Here is a 16256-nt window from a genome sequence, read left to right as displayed (position 1 = left end):
TTTCAGCACATCAGGAAGATTTATTTGTTGTGTTCAGCTATCATCTTTTAAGATTTAAGAAAAAACATATTCACTGGCAGTTTTTATAATAAAAATGTTTTTTTATATATCTTTGTTTTGTCGGTTGTCTCTCAACCGAAAGGCTGGGGGTTCAAAAAGTGATTATAATAATATTAATATTAAAAATAATTAAAGACATGTTTTTCTTATAGTAAAACGATCACTAAATTAGTTTCGGCTAATTTTGAACACAAAGGTAACCATAGATGTCTTTGTTTGCCTCCGGTTAAAAATAAATAAACGTAAAAAGAGTAAAACACCGTATTAAAATGTCTAAAACTTTCATCTCGAGTTTTGTGCCCGGTGGGATGCTGCGTCACTTCCGCCGTTTCCCTCCGGAAGTACAGTTAATTTTTATTCACAGGAAAAAAAAAAACAGCTGTTGTTGAAAAAGAAAACATCAAACTACATTTGCTTGGCGCATGCCTTGCCTTCATATCCTCGCAGACTTAAATACCGTAAGAAATGTTCTTCCCACTATCCTCTTCGTGTGTCTGGATGTTGTTTTGCTGACTTGAATAACGAAGTCTCTTTTCGCTCATTTGTTGCGAGTTAGCTGCTAGCTGTTAGCTCCCACCGCTGTGCACTTGAAGCTAGCACAACTAGCCACTCCGAGCTAGTCAACTGACCATTTCTGTTTCTGCCGACAACTACTGGTGACAAACAAATACGTGGGGCTTTGAAACATTCATGAAGATAGTTACATATGATGGTGAATAAGTAAGTAGATATAGATCGTACATTGTGTGACTCGCCTGCCACATTTTAAACTGCGATATACCTGTGTTTATGTCCCACGTTAGCCGTGTTGCTTGGTAGAATAACCACCTAACACATCATTTATTATACTTAACAATAACAAAAACATTAGTCTTCAACACTATTGTTCTTTTTTGGTCTGGGATTAATGCTTTTTGTCATATTGTGTGATGGTATCTTCTCCTAATCTCATGTCATTACTGTACAGAAAAGTTAAACAGGAGGTGTAGTTGTGCCTGAAGAAGTGTTAACGGCCTCTGTTACTAATAGTGACATAAGACTCCTCTTGCATATTAAGTAAGTGTGTACTAGCCAATTAGAGACAGAGTAGGGAGGGTCATCCCTTCACCATCCTACTGAATACTGTCAATCAATCAGAGGAGATTTAGAAGTGGGTATACTCTGTAAACCTGCCTATACCCTGCACTACACCACTGGGAGGGAGGCTTATTACCAGGGCTCCTCGATTATGTCAAAAGTCAAAATCACGATTATTTTGGATCAATAAATCAATCTTTATTTGTGTAGTGCCAATACACAAGTGTTATCTCAAGACACTTTACAAAAAGCAGGTAAAAGACCTTACTGTTGGGATGGGATAAAATGCAGGAAGAGGGATAGGGAGCAAGGTGGTTCAAGCAGGGATGGGGGGGGGGGGGGGGTGTGGGGGGTGCTGGTAATCACTAATTGTAAACACGATTTTACAACATATGGATCACGTGTAATTATCGAACGTAAACACTCTGAACACACTGAAAAGCAAGCAGTAAATAAGTGAAAAAATAGGAATATATAATGAGTAAATTGTAAATGACTATGTTTTAGAGATAGCGGTGATGTACTCGTGTTCAAAATATGATAACAAACATAATTTAAACTGTGGACATACAAGAGAAACACGACGTGAGGCACAGTAATCACTTGTTTTTATGATCGTGGGAAGATGAAATTCAAATTGAAACTCGATTAATTTCCCAGCCCTACATGTTACTTCTTGCTTATTATACTAAACAGATATTTAGAATTAAGTTGCATCTCTTCTGTTGCCCTGGCTAAAGGCCTGGCTTAAGTGCACGGTGAAGTTATTCTGTTTTTGTCAAATGTTTTTGACAGGATGCCGGCCTCAGAAGGAGGACCAGCTCCTCATGACTCTCAGCCTAAGATGAAGAGGCCAGATGAGGATGGGGAGGCTCTGCCATCAAAAACTGCACCAGCTACCATTAATAGAGCCCTTAAAACAGGAACTGCAGGAGAAACGACAGCAGCTCCCAGGACTAAGAAAAAACGGTCTGCCTCAGCGGAAAGAGGAATTAAGCCTGCCAAGTCATCCAAACAGAGTTCCCCTCCAAAGGATTCCAGCAAAAACATTTCTGATCCACCTGTTAAAAAAGCCAAGCTCCTAAAAGCCACAAGTGCCTCCTGTGGAGAAGCTCCCTCCAAAGCTAACACCAAAGCTTCCCTAAAGCGAACAGCCTCCACAGAGTCAGAGGATGAATTCAGTAGTGATGGTAGTAAGACTGACCTCTTCAGAGAGAGGGATGAAGGGGACAAGGCCCGCTGCATCCGAAAATATTCTAATAGAGTAAAAGCCAAGCGCAAAGCTGAGGAGCTGCCGTCTGACCTTCAGGAAACAAGCCAAGGTTCCCCATCAGAACCAGGGGGCACCATTCAGATGGACCATAATTATGGTAGATTTTCTGATTCATCAAGTGGGCAAAGTGTGAGTGAAAATTTTCAGGATGAGAAAAAAGAATCTGTTACTGAAAGTGAGGGTAACAACATTTTAGTTCATGCTGCCCAAGTAGAGTCAATGGAAACATTGGTCTCTGTTGATCAAAGTAAGCATGAGGAATTAAAAACATCAGAAAACCAGAGGCTGGAGGATAAGGAAATACCTGCATCATGTAGAGAAACTCTAGACTGTGTCAGTGAAGTCACAGATACACCTGGCATCACATCGGAGGTAGGAGAAAGTGAAAAGACAGACCTTGAGGATTCCTTAAAAAGTCAAAAGGTTTCAGATAATGAAACACAAACCTCTCCACAGGATAAACTGTATTCTAGGCAGGCAAATGAAAAGACAGATTCAGCTCAGAGAGATGTGAGCAGTAAACCTGACATACAGGAGGCCACAGAATCTGTGTCTGAGGAGGTGAGGTTAGATATCAAATGTCAAAGTAAGGAAGGAGAGCATAAAGTGCAGGGAGTCGTTGAAGCAGCCAGTATCTCTGCCGGTATAGAAGCACTGTGTCACGATAAAAGCATAAGTCGAATTCCTGATAGACAGACTGAGGAAAATGTAATGACGACAACAGAGTCTGTTGGCAACCCAATGACTCAGACAGACCTCAGTTTTAAAATTCAAGTTAGTTTTAAAGCAGAATCAAAGTCTGATCATCTACAGGATGGGGTAAGCCATGAAGTGACAGGTAGAAATTCCAACTCATGCGATGTGAACGATATAATCAGAAAGTCTGAAGAAAAGCTTGAAGACAGTGAAAGAAAAGGAGTGGAGTTCCTGTCGAGTCAGGTTGTTGAGGGACCGCAGTCTTTAACTGATGTGCAACTGAGGCAAGAGGTCAGGACGACTGAAAGCTGTATAGAAACACTGACACCAGATTGTAAGGCTGCTCAAGAGCAGACTCACAGCGAGGTGCTTTCCGCTTGTGTCACAGTCTCAGAGGGTCAGATAGACGTGGACACACAGACTAAAATAACAACAGAGGAGATGTCTGACTCCGCACAAAACCATGAGAACCACAGAGTGAATGAGAAAACTACAGAAACAATTGTTGAGATCGAGGAAAATTCCACAAGTATGGAAGAAGAAATGAAGATTAAACATAATAGTCAAGTCAAAATGGATTTACAGGCTTCGGCTACATCACATCATCAAATGTTTAATCAGGATGCAACAGTGGAAATACGAAGCCAAGAGAGCGAGGAATCTACCACATGTAATCAGGATAATGTGGTCAACTCCAAAACAATGGAAAATAAGGGCATAGTAACCTTTGAACTGGCTGTTGGACCTGAGAGCCAAGTCGAAACAGAAACACAGATTACACCAACATCAGAGATTTGTAGTCCAGTACCTACAGTTGAGGTTAAAAGCCAGGAAGTCATTGAATGCACCACAAACATATCTATTCAGAGTCAACCAGATGTTGTTATTGGAAATTCTGAAATATTGGAAAATGAAGATGTGGTGAAAGTTGATTTTACTAGTGGACCTGAGGGTGTGACGATAATGACATCAGAGATCTCTACAATGGAAGAACAAAGCCAGGAGAGTTCACAAACCGGAGGAGGAGGAACAGAAGACGTGTCTGATAAAGCACAGACACTTCCAATTAGAAATAGTCAGAGCACTGAAGATGAAGGCAGGGTGTATGTTGAATGTGTTAATGCTGCTGCTGAGACTCAAATAGAAGTGGACATGGAGACTACAGCAACATCATCAGAGGTTTCTGATTTGGCACCTACAATAGAAACACAAGTCGGGAACAGCCAAGAAGCCACTGAACCCGCAGAAGACGCTTTTGTGAAGGTTCAAAAAGGCCCCATGATTCAGACTCCCGGGAGTAACGGAAAGGAAAACGAAGTTATCAAAGAATGTGTCACTGTAACTGAAAATCAAAGAGAAATGGATTTACAGACAGCAACAACACCAGAGGAGGTTTTTGATGCAGCAAATACAGAAGAAACTAAAGTCAAGAAGAGCAAAGAAGCCTCTGAACCCACAGCAAACATATCGGAAAAAGTACAAGAAGGCCTAATGATTCAAATTCCTGAGACTGACAAAAACGATACCAAGTTAATCAAAGAATGCATCGGTACAACAGAGAATCAAAGAGAAATGGATTTGCAGACAGCAGCAACACCAGAAGACTTTTCTGATCAAACAACAGCACAAAAACAAAGCCAGAGAGGTCAGAGAGTCGATGACCATACGACAGACATTGAAGTGCAGACGGATGTTATCATTGCCAATACTGAGAGTGAAGAAAACAAGGTTATCACAGAATGTGAGGATGCTCCTGAGAATCAAACAGAAATGGATTCACAAGCAACAATAGCACCAGATGAGATGTGTATTCCAACATCACCAGTGGAAATACAAAGCCAAGAGGTCAGTGAACACAGTACAAAAGATCTGGTGACTTCAGGTTGTGAAAATGAAGACAATGTGATCTCTGAATGTGATGATGTACCAGGCCTTCTTGTAAATATGGAAACAACACCAATGGTAACGGAGATTCCTGATGCAGCAGAACAGCAAAACCAGGGGACGGTTGATGTTGAGGAACAAAGTAATACTTTATCAAATGGCATCCCAAAACCTTTTCCTTTGGCTGATTCTGATCGTAGAAAAAATCAAGACATGCAGCCAAATTCAAGAGCTGTTACTATCCAAGCTGATATGGAGCTTTTAAGGGAACCATTAGAACAGGTAGATTCTGTGATAGAAGAGGAAACCGGGAGCAAAGTGATTAATGAGGTCAAAGAAGCGGGTGTTATCGTTTCCTCTGATAAGGCTGACCAAACAGTCTGTAATATTGAAGGACACAGAGGAGGAGCTGGAAGCAATGAAGTGATAGTTTTTGTTTGCAACCAACCAGACGACATGGATGTTGTAATTCAGGCTTCAGAAGAGCAGAATAAGATGGTCAGCCAGTCGGAGGTTGAGATACATGAACACCAGGTGGTCTATGAGCCCATTAGTAGCCCAGAGAGTAATGATGATAGAGACATTTCCACAGTACCAGTGAACCATGGTGGCTTTTCTTCGCTGGATGTACATAACTCAGAGACCCATCGGATTGAAGGAGATTTCTCTACAAATGGAGAAAACAGGGACATTTGTCACCAACAACTGGAAGCTGCTGAGCAACTAATTTGCGCCTCAGACAGCCAAGAAGTAAAAATGGAAGTACAGACTTTCGGTGTGCCAGAGAGTTGTGTGTCTGCACAGTTCGAGCAGGGTGAAACAAGTGTGGATTTGAAACAAGTGGCCGTGATCAGCTCTAGCGATGACATCAGCATGCCAGATGGCCAGTCTGAAGTTGTGACAGAGAAAAGTGTGAGGAACGGGTATCCAGACTGTGTAGGTGCCACAGAGGTTTCCGACCACGTGCAGGAGGACGCTGGGCTCCAGGAGGTTACAGACGTCACAGTGACAACTACCACAGCCACAACTGAAGTTGAAATTCCAGATAGTACCTCAGAGCAATTTGTAATCTTGGAACCAGTCCTAGAGAATGAAATTCACTTTGATATTGTTACTCAAGCTGCAGCTGAATCGGGATTGTCAGCCTCGCTTTCAGAGCATTTTAGCCCAGACAGTGCTTTAGTAGGCGATGTGGAAAATCAGCAGGCTTTAAATGGTTCCCATCAAAATGTCACGATCCCTGAAGGGAAAATGCAGCAGTGTCAAACATCTGGGGATGTCAGAGATCCCACACCATCCAATTCAAGTGATTGGGTGATCAGGCCTGCAGCAGAAATTCCCCCTGAGGATAGCGTTGAGGGTGTTCACAATTCTGACCATAGCCAGCAACACTCGTCTGACATCATGGAATTTAATGCTCCAGAGATTGAAATAACAAACCATCAAGTCATGAATGAAGACTGTAATGATCTGGTGTTAGAAAATTCGGATGATTTGGTTTTACAAGAAGTGCAGATTCTGGAGGAAATAGAGATTGGTCGTGAGATCGTAGTAGCAGAGGAGGAGAACGATGAAGATACTGACATTTCAATCATAGAAAAGCCCCAAGAAACACCCAAGGAGGTCCCTGCTAACACCTTGGAGGTAAAGGTTGATGAGACAAAGAAAAGTGACAACTGCGTCACTAACTTGAAGCAAAAAAGAACAACTGAGAAGACTGATGATGACAAAAAGGGAGTTGAGGCAGGAAAACCCAAGAAACAAGAAATGAATACTCAGGCCAGAACCAAAGCCCGCCTGGCAGCTCTGGCTGAGCAAAAGGCTGCAGCAGCTAAGAGACCAGCAAATAGACAGCAGATGAACCTCTTAGCCCTTTGTCAGGAGATTGCAGAGGACATTGCTACCGACAGTATGCTTTTGAAGAGGATAGAGGAAGAAAAGCAAGCGGCGGCGGCAGCAGCAGTGGTGGCAGCGGCAGCAGCAGTAAAAAGTGAAGCCGGCAAAAAGGAAAGTCAACCTGAGAAAACACAGGAGGTAGACACTGTTAATGTTGCTCCACCTGCAGGACCAGAAGAGTGCTCTGCTTCTGCAACACCTGCGACTGAGGAGGCATCTGTAGCCCAGGTCTCCACGGCGGCTTCAGCTGTGGCTCAGCCTGCTGAAGAGTCAAAGCCTGCTGAAGAGTCCAAGCCTGCTGCAGAGACTCCAAAGAGGCGTTTCTTCATCTCACAGGTTTCTGTGCCACTAAAAGCACACGAGAAAAAGAAGCTGACTAGGTATCAGAGACTAAGACAGGTTGAACTGCAGAGAGAGAAAATGTCCTGGGCACGTGTAAAGAAACTTAAATCTGATCAAGCGAATCAGATGTTTTCAGACATGGATTGGCAAGGACCCCTCTCTTCGTTTTCTGTGACTCCTGTGAGCATTGCTCCACAACCAGCAGCCAGTCCTTCTAAAACTCCTCTCCCAAGTCCTTCCTCAACCAGCAAGCCTGCATCACCCAAGGCAGAAGTTTCCAAGGTAGACAGTCCTAAGGCTGAACCTGCTAAAACAGAAACCCCTCAAACCGACCCTACCAACAAGGAACCTACAACAACTGAACCTAGTAAACCTGAACCTGCTACAACTCCAACCTCTAAAACTGGGACTCCTGTAACTGAAACCCGTAAATCTACAAGGCTGAGTCAGGCTCAAACTTCAAAAGCAAACACAACTCCTGCCCCAAAAGCGACCAAATCACCAGCCAAGAGGACCCTCCCAGCAGTACCCCCTCCCATGCCCAATGGACTCAAATCTCAAAAACAGAAGCCTGTTGAGTACATTCCATACAAACCCAGGCCTAAGTATTCCTTTGATGACTTTGAACTCGATGATGACCCCTTACCTGTAGCTCCAACAAAGCCCAGGCCTCAGACAAGACCCATGCAGACGACACGACCAAACATTCAGTCAAACCCAGCAGCTCAATCTAGACCCACAGTTTCATCACAACTTGCCGCCCAAGCAAAATTAAAAGCTCAGACCACAGCTGCTGGACAGATCTCAGGTCAGTCAAAGCCCTCTGGTTTCCCCCATCCACAGTCAAAGTCTGCTGTTGCGTCAACGCCCCAGTCAAAAGCACCAGCGACTCTGGCAGCTTCTTCAAAAGGTGTCCCTTCAGCTCAGGCTCAGTTAAAGTCTCCTGTTTTGACCACTCCTCAGCCAAAAACTGTTTCAGCTTCAGGTCAGGCCAAGACTGGTGCTTCTGCTTCTCCCCAATTAAAGCCTGCTGGAAGTGGGAGTACATTCCAGGTCAAGCAGTCCACTTCAACAACCCCCCAGCCTGCTGCTTCAATCACATCTGAAACAAAGCCTGCTGCTGCTCTTAATGCTAATTCTCATAAACCCCCAAGTTCAACGTCAGCAGAAGACAGCAAATGCAAGGTAACTCAAATATTAATCATGCGGTAATCTGTTAAAACAAAAAACAGTATGCTGACTGGTGATGTTACTTATCGCTCCTTCATTCTTCCATAGGAAACTGCTGGTCCACTTCCATCAGCTCCCACATCCTCTGTTCCCTCAGGAGTAAACTCCAAGGAGTCTGATGGCACGCAGAAGTGTGAAGAAAAGCCAACTGGTTTGTATTTCTTTGGCATCCTGGCACGATTCTGCCGTGCATGTTACTGTGACTGATTCTGTCTGCAGGATATCTTTTAGTATGTTACTGTCCTCATTTGTACCCTGAAGCACTTCATTTTCTCTGAGCTTTTTTAACTGGATTATGAAGAGACACACATTCTGTAATGTGTGAAGACAGTTTGGTAACATTTTATATTAATTATCCAGAAGATTAGAGGGTGTGCCAAAGTTTTTACTTATTAAATGGCAGAGAAAGCTTAAAGTGTGTTTAACAATCGTGCCTTCTCTTACAGTCGCTGCTGTTGATCCTTCTCCGGTGGATAAAACAGAAACAGACAAGACATCTGAAAAACCTTGTCAAGTGTAAGAACTTTTATCTGTAGTCATTTGACATGTTGTCCTTGTAGCAATGGAAACATGAAGTCAATGTGATGTTTTTTTATTCCCCAGAAGAGCAGCCAAGCCCAAAGACGGCGAGACTCCCCTCTCTGAAGCTTCTCTGCAAAAAGAAGTCAAGAAGCTAAAAGAGACAGATAAAGATGGCACCCAAACAATTATTGTAAGTGAACACGTTCATTTCCTCATCCCTTCCTTTTGCGAGGTGTATTTCGCTGCAACGAGAGATTGATTGTTTTCTTTTGTCTCGTAGGATGCGGGACAGAAGCACTTTGGAGCGGTGGCCTGCGGTGTGTGTGGGATGCTCTACTCTGCTGCCAACCCTGAAGATGAATCTCAACATTTACTTTTCCACAACCAGTTCATCAGCGCTGTCAAATACGTGGTGAGAGCAAGTTTCCTTGAATGATGGGTCTCATATTTGTTTCGCCTACTGTCTCACAATATTGACTCATCAGGAAACGCGCGGATGCATTTACTGAGCGAGCGTACACACGCAGTGTTTTGAGCACTTAGTTCTCCTTGACACATGAGAAAATTAACTTTGAGGCGGCTTGTCAAAATTGTTGATACCTTGATCCTTTTGGATACCACGTGGTTGAATCATACATTCTCCAGTGTTTTTATTACCGGTGGTATCAAAAAGTGTTAAAGCTTTAAAGAAACTACAGATTATCATTCATAATTAAACCCAAAGCTGCCATGAGAGAAAGATTGAGAGCTGCGGGGGTCCAATCCAAATTTACAGGCAAATACAGATGTTTCTCAAAACCTTGAGTCTTGTCATGAAGATGCAAAACGTTGCTTTTACATCTCTTACAAACAGAGAGCAGATGAGGTGGTTGAGATCATCTTTTCACATAGGCCTAATAAACGTGTGTGTTAGGAGAGGGTTCCTGCTTTTTGGTCTGATGCTGCACACATCCCTGATAAATATATGGATTGCTTTTTGGTTTCTCTTACATAATGAAACCTTTATTTTTTGTCGATTCTTTCAGGGATGGAAAAAGGAGAGGATTCTCGCAGAGTTTCCCGATGGCAAGATCATTCTTGTCCTGCCAGACGATCCCAAATATGCTCTGAAGAAGGTACAGTGTGTTTGATCTCTTTGGCTTGAGCGATCAAAACACGAGCAAATGATTTCATCATTACACCCAAACGGTTTGTGTCTCAGGTGGAGGAGATCAGGGAGATGGTGGACAATGACCTCGGCTTCCAGCAGGTGGAGACAAAGTGTCCCTCTCAAACCAAGACGTTCCTCTTTATCTCCAACGACAAGAAAGTGGGCGGCTGCCTGATAGCAGAGCACATACAAGAGGTAAGAGACAACAGTTTGGTTATAGCAAAGAGATGTGTCTGTATGGATGTATATATTATTGATACAGCACATTTCAGCTACAAGGCGACTCAGAGTGCTTCACAGAAGACATCAGAAGCGTGTAGACAACGAAACATTAAGCTCACTAAATAATTGATCACGGGTGTCAAAATATTTAATAAAATCTAAATAAAAAGATCCCAAATAAATAGAGAAATATGACTTAAGTAACTTAATAAAAAATAACTAGGGCGCGACCGATATGGGATTTTTGGGGCCGATATCGATGTTGGGGAGGGATGCTATTTGACTGGAGAATAAATCTAGTAATATCGGCGATATATACATATCTGCGATAAAAGAAGCCAATACCGATAGTCACTGGATATGCTTATATTGGCTGATATTATCGGCTAGCTGATTAATCGGTCGGGCTTTATAAATAACTTCCGAGTTGTAATGGTGGTGTTTTCTGCTCTGAGCACTTTTTAATGTTATATTGCTCTGAAGTCCCAGATGGACACAGATTCACCTGGTGGTCTCGCCTAATTGAGATTGATTTAAGCTCACAGTTTGCTCCGTCTGTGTTCGGGCACAGCCCTAATGTGAACCTGGAAAACCTCACCTAGGGGTGCTGTGGTCGTTGTGGGTGCCACAGTCGTTACAGTTCAACATTTGTTTTGGAGAACTGCATCAGGTCTGTCAATAACCATTACTCTGCCGTTTGGCTGCTCCTCACAGGGGTACAGAGTGATCGAGGAGCCCTCACCTGAAGGCTCTGAGGGAGAGAAGGTGATGTTTGAACGTCAGAGAGCTTGGTGCTGCTCGACCACTGCAGAGCCGGCCATCTGTGGAATCAGCCGCATCTGGGTCGTCAACATGATGAGACGCCTGGGCATCGCCTCGCGCATGCTCGAGTGCCTCAGGTTGGTGTGTCTTTAAATCTTTAAATTTGTTCCAAAATGAAGACACATTTATTTATTTTATTTTTTTGCTTTGACAGGAACAACTTTGTCTTCGGCTCATACCTGAGAAAAGATGAGATTGCTTTCTCCGACCCCACGCCCGATGGAAAACTCTTTGCCACGCATTATTTTGGCACTTCTCAGTTTTTGGTTTATAACTTTGTGAGTGGAACTCCTTCATCCCAGCCCAAAACGGATGCAGTATGACAGTCTTCAGGAGAGGTAACATCGGATTTAACCGAGACACTCACTGACCAACTGGACGCAGCGTCTAACACAGAATCTGTATTAGGATCATTAACAAAAAGAAGAAGCTGTAAACGACTCCTTGGAGAAGACACATTGGTTTAAATCTCAGGATGAAAACAACAAGGTGTTGTTTAAAAAAAAAGTTATTAATTCACCCTTTAACCCCTTCCTGAATCGTATTTTCTCAAAAAGAGTATTTTCTTTTATACATTTTTAAGTAAACAATTGGTCTTATTATCAGTATCGAGTTTACACGCATGAACTGACAGCAATAGAAATCAGAGCATTTCATTCTACTCTCAATCCCTGAAAGGTGAACAACGGACTGCATTGATAACGATTCCTGTCCTGTTTTATACTCAAACAATGTAACATGTACAAGGAGCTTTTGTTCATGTTTAACTCTTTACAGTCGGCTGTTTGCTCTAAGCATTCTCCATGATGCTTCCACATCACGGTTACGGTTGAAGGCGGTTCGGGTTGATGTATTTTTCCCACCAGTGCCCTTGATTTCACTTTCCCGTTTATTGCAACATTTCAAACCAATCATGTACACCAGGCGACTGCATCGGTTGGACTCATTTCCAGCATCAGTTTGGAGCGACGTCGTGCGTCAGGAGAAACTGTAGCTTGGGCATTTATCGACTGCTCTAACTTTCTTAGATCACCTCGCCTGTTTTTTTTCCAAGCTGAGCCATAAACTGTACACCATTTAGCAGGGCATTGTAGCCTATACTGTATGGGTGATCTTTTTTATTTTTAATTTCTCAGAGACTGTCTATTGCTTTGTTTGTGCCTGAATGAATAATGTGCGATTTCATTTTTTTGTTCATGTTTGCCGACCATACTTGGCTTTTTATTGCATTAGTCTAGAGTATCATCCTCCTACTTCTTAGTGGAAACAGATTCAAATGTATATCAAATTATAATGTGGATTTATGAATACTATAACAAAGTGTCTAATGGAAATGATGTGCACCATCAGGGTCTAACAGGTATTTGAATGATGCTCATCCAGGTTGGCCTTCATGAGTATTTGCTCAGTGACTAACACAAGGCTTCGAGATGAAGCCACTCACTACACAGACGTTCAGTATCATTGTAATCCATCCCTTAGGTTCTTCTTTCCTCTCGTTGCTTTTAGAAGGGTGTGTCGTGTAAGAAAAAGTACTTTGATTTATACGAAGCTGTTATGTAAATATTTATTTAAATAATAAACGATTTAAAACATTTGTGTTTGCTCATTTTTATTGGAGGACACATCATCAGGTGGGTGTTGGATTGTTTGACCCTTCTTCTAAAGGTTGGCCTGCTGCTAACCCCCCCTGACTGATGTTTCCCTTTTCAGTCCTAAAGTCTGGTATGAGTCACCACTCCCATCTAGTGGACATTGTTGTTGTAACCCCTGCATTTACTACGGTGGCTGGGAAGTGCAAACTAACATTACAAAGTGTGAAGAACATTTGAGACAAATCAAATTTTTATATTTTAAGGAAGAAAATTACAAGATGCGAAACACCATACAAATGACAACAAATAAACATTTTAGAAAAAATATTGACAAGATGCAAAACACTTTTTGGAGTGTTGAGACAATAAGTGCTGGAAAGGGGATGCACTAAATGTCAGGAGTGACCTGGAAGTTATTGAGTGAGCCATCAATGGATTCATTTTGGTGTAAGGACTGTGAAATGTGGTGCACAGAGTTTATGTTGACCGAACGACCTTTTTTAAGTTTTTCAGAACCCAACTGAGACAGTCAATGCACAGTCTTTCCATGAAAACATATTAATTGTTAATAATAACTCACTCGATCACTTCCGGGTCACTTCAGAAATTTGGTACATTCCCTTTCCGGCAATATTGTGTTGTTTGTTAATGTCTTTGGGGACTGGTAAAAGGGTTCTGCCACTTGTAAATTTGTCTAAGCGCTCTTGTGTTTTGCATCTTGTAATTTTGTTTCCTAAAATGTCTCAAGTTTTGCGAAAGTGTTTCACACTTTGTAATTTTGGTTTGCACTTCCCAGCCGTGCATTTATTTTCTTGTTTAAATAAATCATTATCTCCAGAATGCTGCTGATACATATGAATCGAGGTCTTTAATGGCAGGTATATATTGACTAAGTGTCAAATGTGGGACTTTTTCTTGCTGTCATGTTTTCTCTTTCCAGTTGCAGATATAAACAATCCCCCCTCTTAGTGCATTCCTCGACACTCCTGTCACAACACGGGCCAACCCGATGGCAACTTCTGAGAAACAAAACAACCTTAGAACAACATGGATACTTCCTCAGGCAGAGAGTGAGAAAACAAGAGGCCTCCGCTCCTCCTCAGAGATGTTGATACTGATCAGCAGGAGAAAACAACTGAACTGAGCTTCCTAAGGTATCTCCAACTCAACAATCATCTTGACCTGTTGACTTGTATAGATGGGACCACCGCCACCTTCTGATTTACCCTTCAAAACTTGTTTTACAGTGTGCTTTAGAGTTGTGGTACTCGGTCTCGAAACCTCTTTTTGAATGTCTCGGTCTTCGACTGGACGGACTCCGGATTATAAATCATGACCACCACTGACAGGCTACTTTTCTACATCATTACTGTGATTTGAAGGAAATCACCTCTTTCTAAAAGAACAATTAATTCATAATTAGATTTTTATCACCTGGTTACAGCCGCAACCTTCCCGGTGTTATGATCTAAGTGAGTGACGCCTGCTGCACATAGTATGATGAATTTTCTGTGATATTTATAATCTTGGTTTTGTCTCGGTCTTGCCCTGCCTTGCTCTTTGTCGTGACTCGTTCTCGATCCCGAAATGTCTTGGTCTTGTCTCGGAGCACTTTGGTCTCAGGTATGTCTTGGTCTCGGTTAGTGTGGTCTTGACTACAACACTAGTGTGTATTATCCATCCAATTTAAACCTGAAAAAAGAGTAATCACAAGGACAAAAAAAAAAGGAATACCATCTGTAAATACACACATTTATTCTTACAGGTCAGTTTAAAGAGACACAGTTGTCACAGCTGCCACATTGTACACCATAAAAATATTCATTCTTATTAATAAGGTGGGGTTATTGTTAAAGTATGCTAAGCTATTCTTATTAAAAATCAATCATTTCTTATTTACACTTTACACAACCAATTTACAAAATCTTACATCAAGCACCGAACTTAATCACAATGTCTACAGTCTCCACATCAGGTGTGTCACACTCAGATGATTTCTTGACAGTAAGGGGGTGGGGGGAATAAAGCATGCAGGATTTCCCTCAGTACGAGCGTGAGCTCTGACCACCGACTGACCCGTTTGCTCGGTGTGGAACTCGTGGGATTGGCCTTGTTGCGTGACATCTGCTGGGAGTTTATCGGGTTTTAAGAGTTTTAAAACAAGATTACAGTAATGCTCTGGGTGCTCGATGTGTTGACAGGCAACCACCCATAAGAAGAACAGAGCTGCTCGGAAGTGTGAGTGGCAAATACACAATCGTGTTTTTGAGAGAGCGAGAGAGAGAAAAACAACTATTGCTTATTTTACAAAAACATGATAAGTGAAGCACAGGCTCGTTAAATATACATGATACAATATGAAGGTTGGATGGAGGTTAATGCATTGTTTGTGCACCTGTGACACGTTGGTACATATTTTGTAGTTGGCTGAAATGAGTTGACATACAAGAGTTTTTAATGCCAAGGCTATGGCAACAACAAAAATGTAGGCACCAAAGACAAAATATAAAACTGTAGCCTAACAGTTCATGTATTTAGACATAAAAAGAAAAGTCCTCAGTCCTTTTGTGAGTGTTGATTAAAGACAAAGAAATGTCCTCAAAGAACGGGACAATTCTGGCCACAAAAGTCATACAGTAAATCCAACGCGTCTGGTTCCTGAAGCCTTCTGTTCATTACACCGTGACCTTTCCCAGGCTGCACGACAACAACCTCGCCATCTGCTGGAAGCTCTACCAGCGGGTGCACTTTGTTATCCATCTTCTTAAAGTCTGTGACGCCAACATTGGGCAGCATGCTGTTCCTCTCTGCTGGCATTTTGGTGTCCTCTGAGTCGTCCTTTGTATCTGTTATACTGTCATCATTTGCACTGCCTTTGCTAACCACACTGATGTCCTCCTGCCACGCGTCCGAGTCACTAGCATGGGGCAAAGAGAAGTAGGTGCACTTCCTTGAAAGTGAAAGCTTCTTGTCTTCCAGTTCAGACTCTTTGCTGGGAAGTGAATATGAAGATTTCTCCTCTGAAACCATTCCTTCGTCTCGAGGGCCGCTTGTAAAGGTTTTGTTTATTCCAACCGGGTCTGAAAGAGACTTTTTGATTTGTGTGTTCTCACTGATGAAGAACAGTTCAGTATTGATGGGAACACTGTGTCCAGGCACGACTTTTGCATTAAAAGCAATGCAGCGTGTTGCCTCGGTTAAGTTGTCCAGAGCACTCGTGGAATTGAAATAAGACAACTCAGGCATTGCTTTTGACTGAGCTAAATGAAAGGGAGACAAAATGCTGGATTGTTCATTCTTTGTCTCTTTTGGGGCAGATGGTGGCCTTTCGTTTGCTTCCTGGTCAGTGTTACCATTTCTCATGCCATAAAGTCTTTCAATTGTTCTTCTGACAAAGCCTTTACTTATGGATTTCTGTGCTGAATCATCTTCACTACTGGACAGTTCACTGGACGTCTGAGACTGGTACCCCGCACTGGTTGAAGTC

At 42.4% G+C, this 16256-nt stretch overlaps 1 protein-coding gene across 2 annotated transcripts; it reads left to right on the top strand.

Moving 5' to 3' along the window:
* Window positions 1-413: 413 nt before the first annotated feature.
* Window positions 414-12769, top strand: LOC132993965 (uncharacterized). Of its 2 annotated transcripts, none has more exons than XM_061063997.1 (10): window positions 414-518; window positions 1933-8413; window positions 8507-8609; window positions 8905-8974; window positions 9065-9170; window positions 9261-9392; window positions 10006-10095; window positions 10182-10325; window positions 11067-11251; window positions 11329-12769. In XM_061063997.1, the coding sequence occupies exons 2-10, from the start codon at window positions 1934-1936 to the stop codon at window positions 11495-11497; spliced, it is 7479 nt and encodes a 2492-aa protein (XP_060919980.1). In that variant the 5' UTR covers window positions 414-518; window position 1933; the 3' UTR covers window positions 11498-12769. The 2 variants fall into 2 exon arrangements, with proteins under 2 accessions (XP_060919980.1, XP_060919979.1); XM_061063996.1 differs by having other exon boundaries at window positions 9062-9170.
* The last annotated feature ends 3487 nt before the right edge of the window (window positions 12770-16256 follow it).

The sequence above is a fragment of the Labrus mixtus genome, chromosome 19 (assembly GCF_963584025.1).
Source record: "Labrus mixtus chromosome 19, fLabMix1.1, whole genome shotgun sequence".
Classification (NCBI taxonomy): domain Eukaryota; kingdom Metazoa; phylum Chordata; class Actinopteri; order Labriformes; family Labridae; genus Labrus; species Labrus mixtus.
This window is presented reverse-complemented; position numbering and strand designations above follow the sequence as displayed.

Excerpts from the sequence above, each read along its gene's own strand:
- LOC132993965 (XM_061063996.1), top strand. The coding sequence starts at position 1,934 with ATGCCGGCCTCAGAAGGAGGACCAGCTCCTCATGACTCTCAGCCTAAG. Across the intron at positions 9,393-10,005 it reads TCAGCGCTGTCAAATACGTG|GGATGGAAAAAGGAGAGGAT; the intron begins GTGAGAGCAAGT and ends CGATTCTTTCAG. Across the intron at positions 11,252-11,328 it reads CGCATGCTCGAGTGCCTCAG|GAACAACTTTGTCTTCGGCT; the intron begins GTTGGTGTGTCT and ends TTGCTTTGACAG.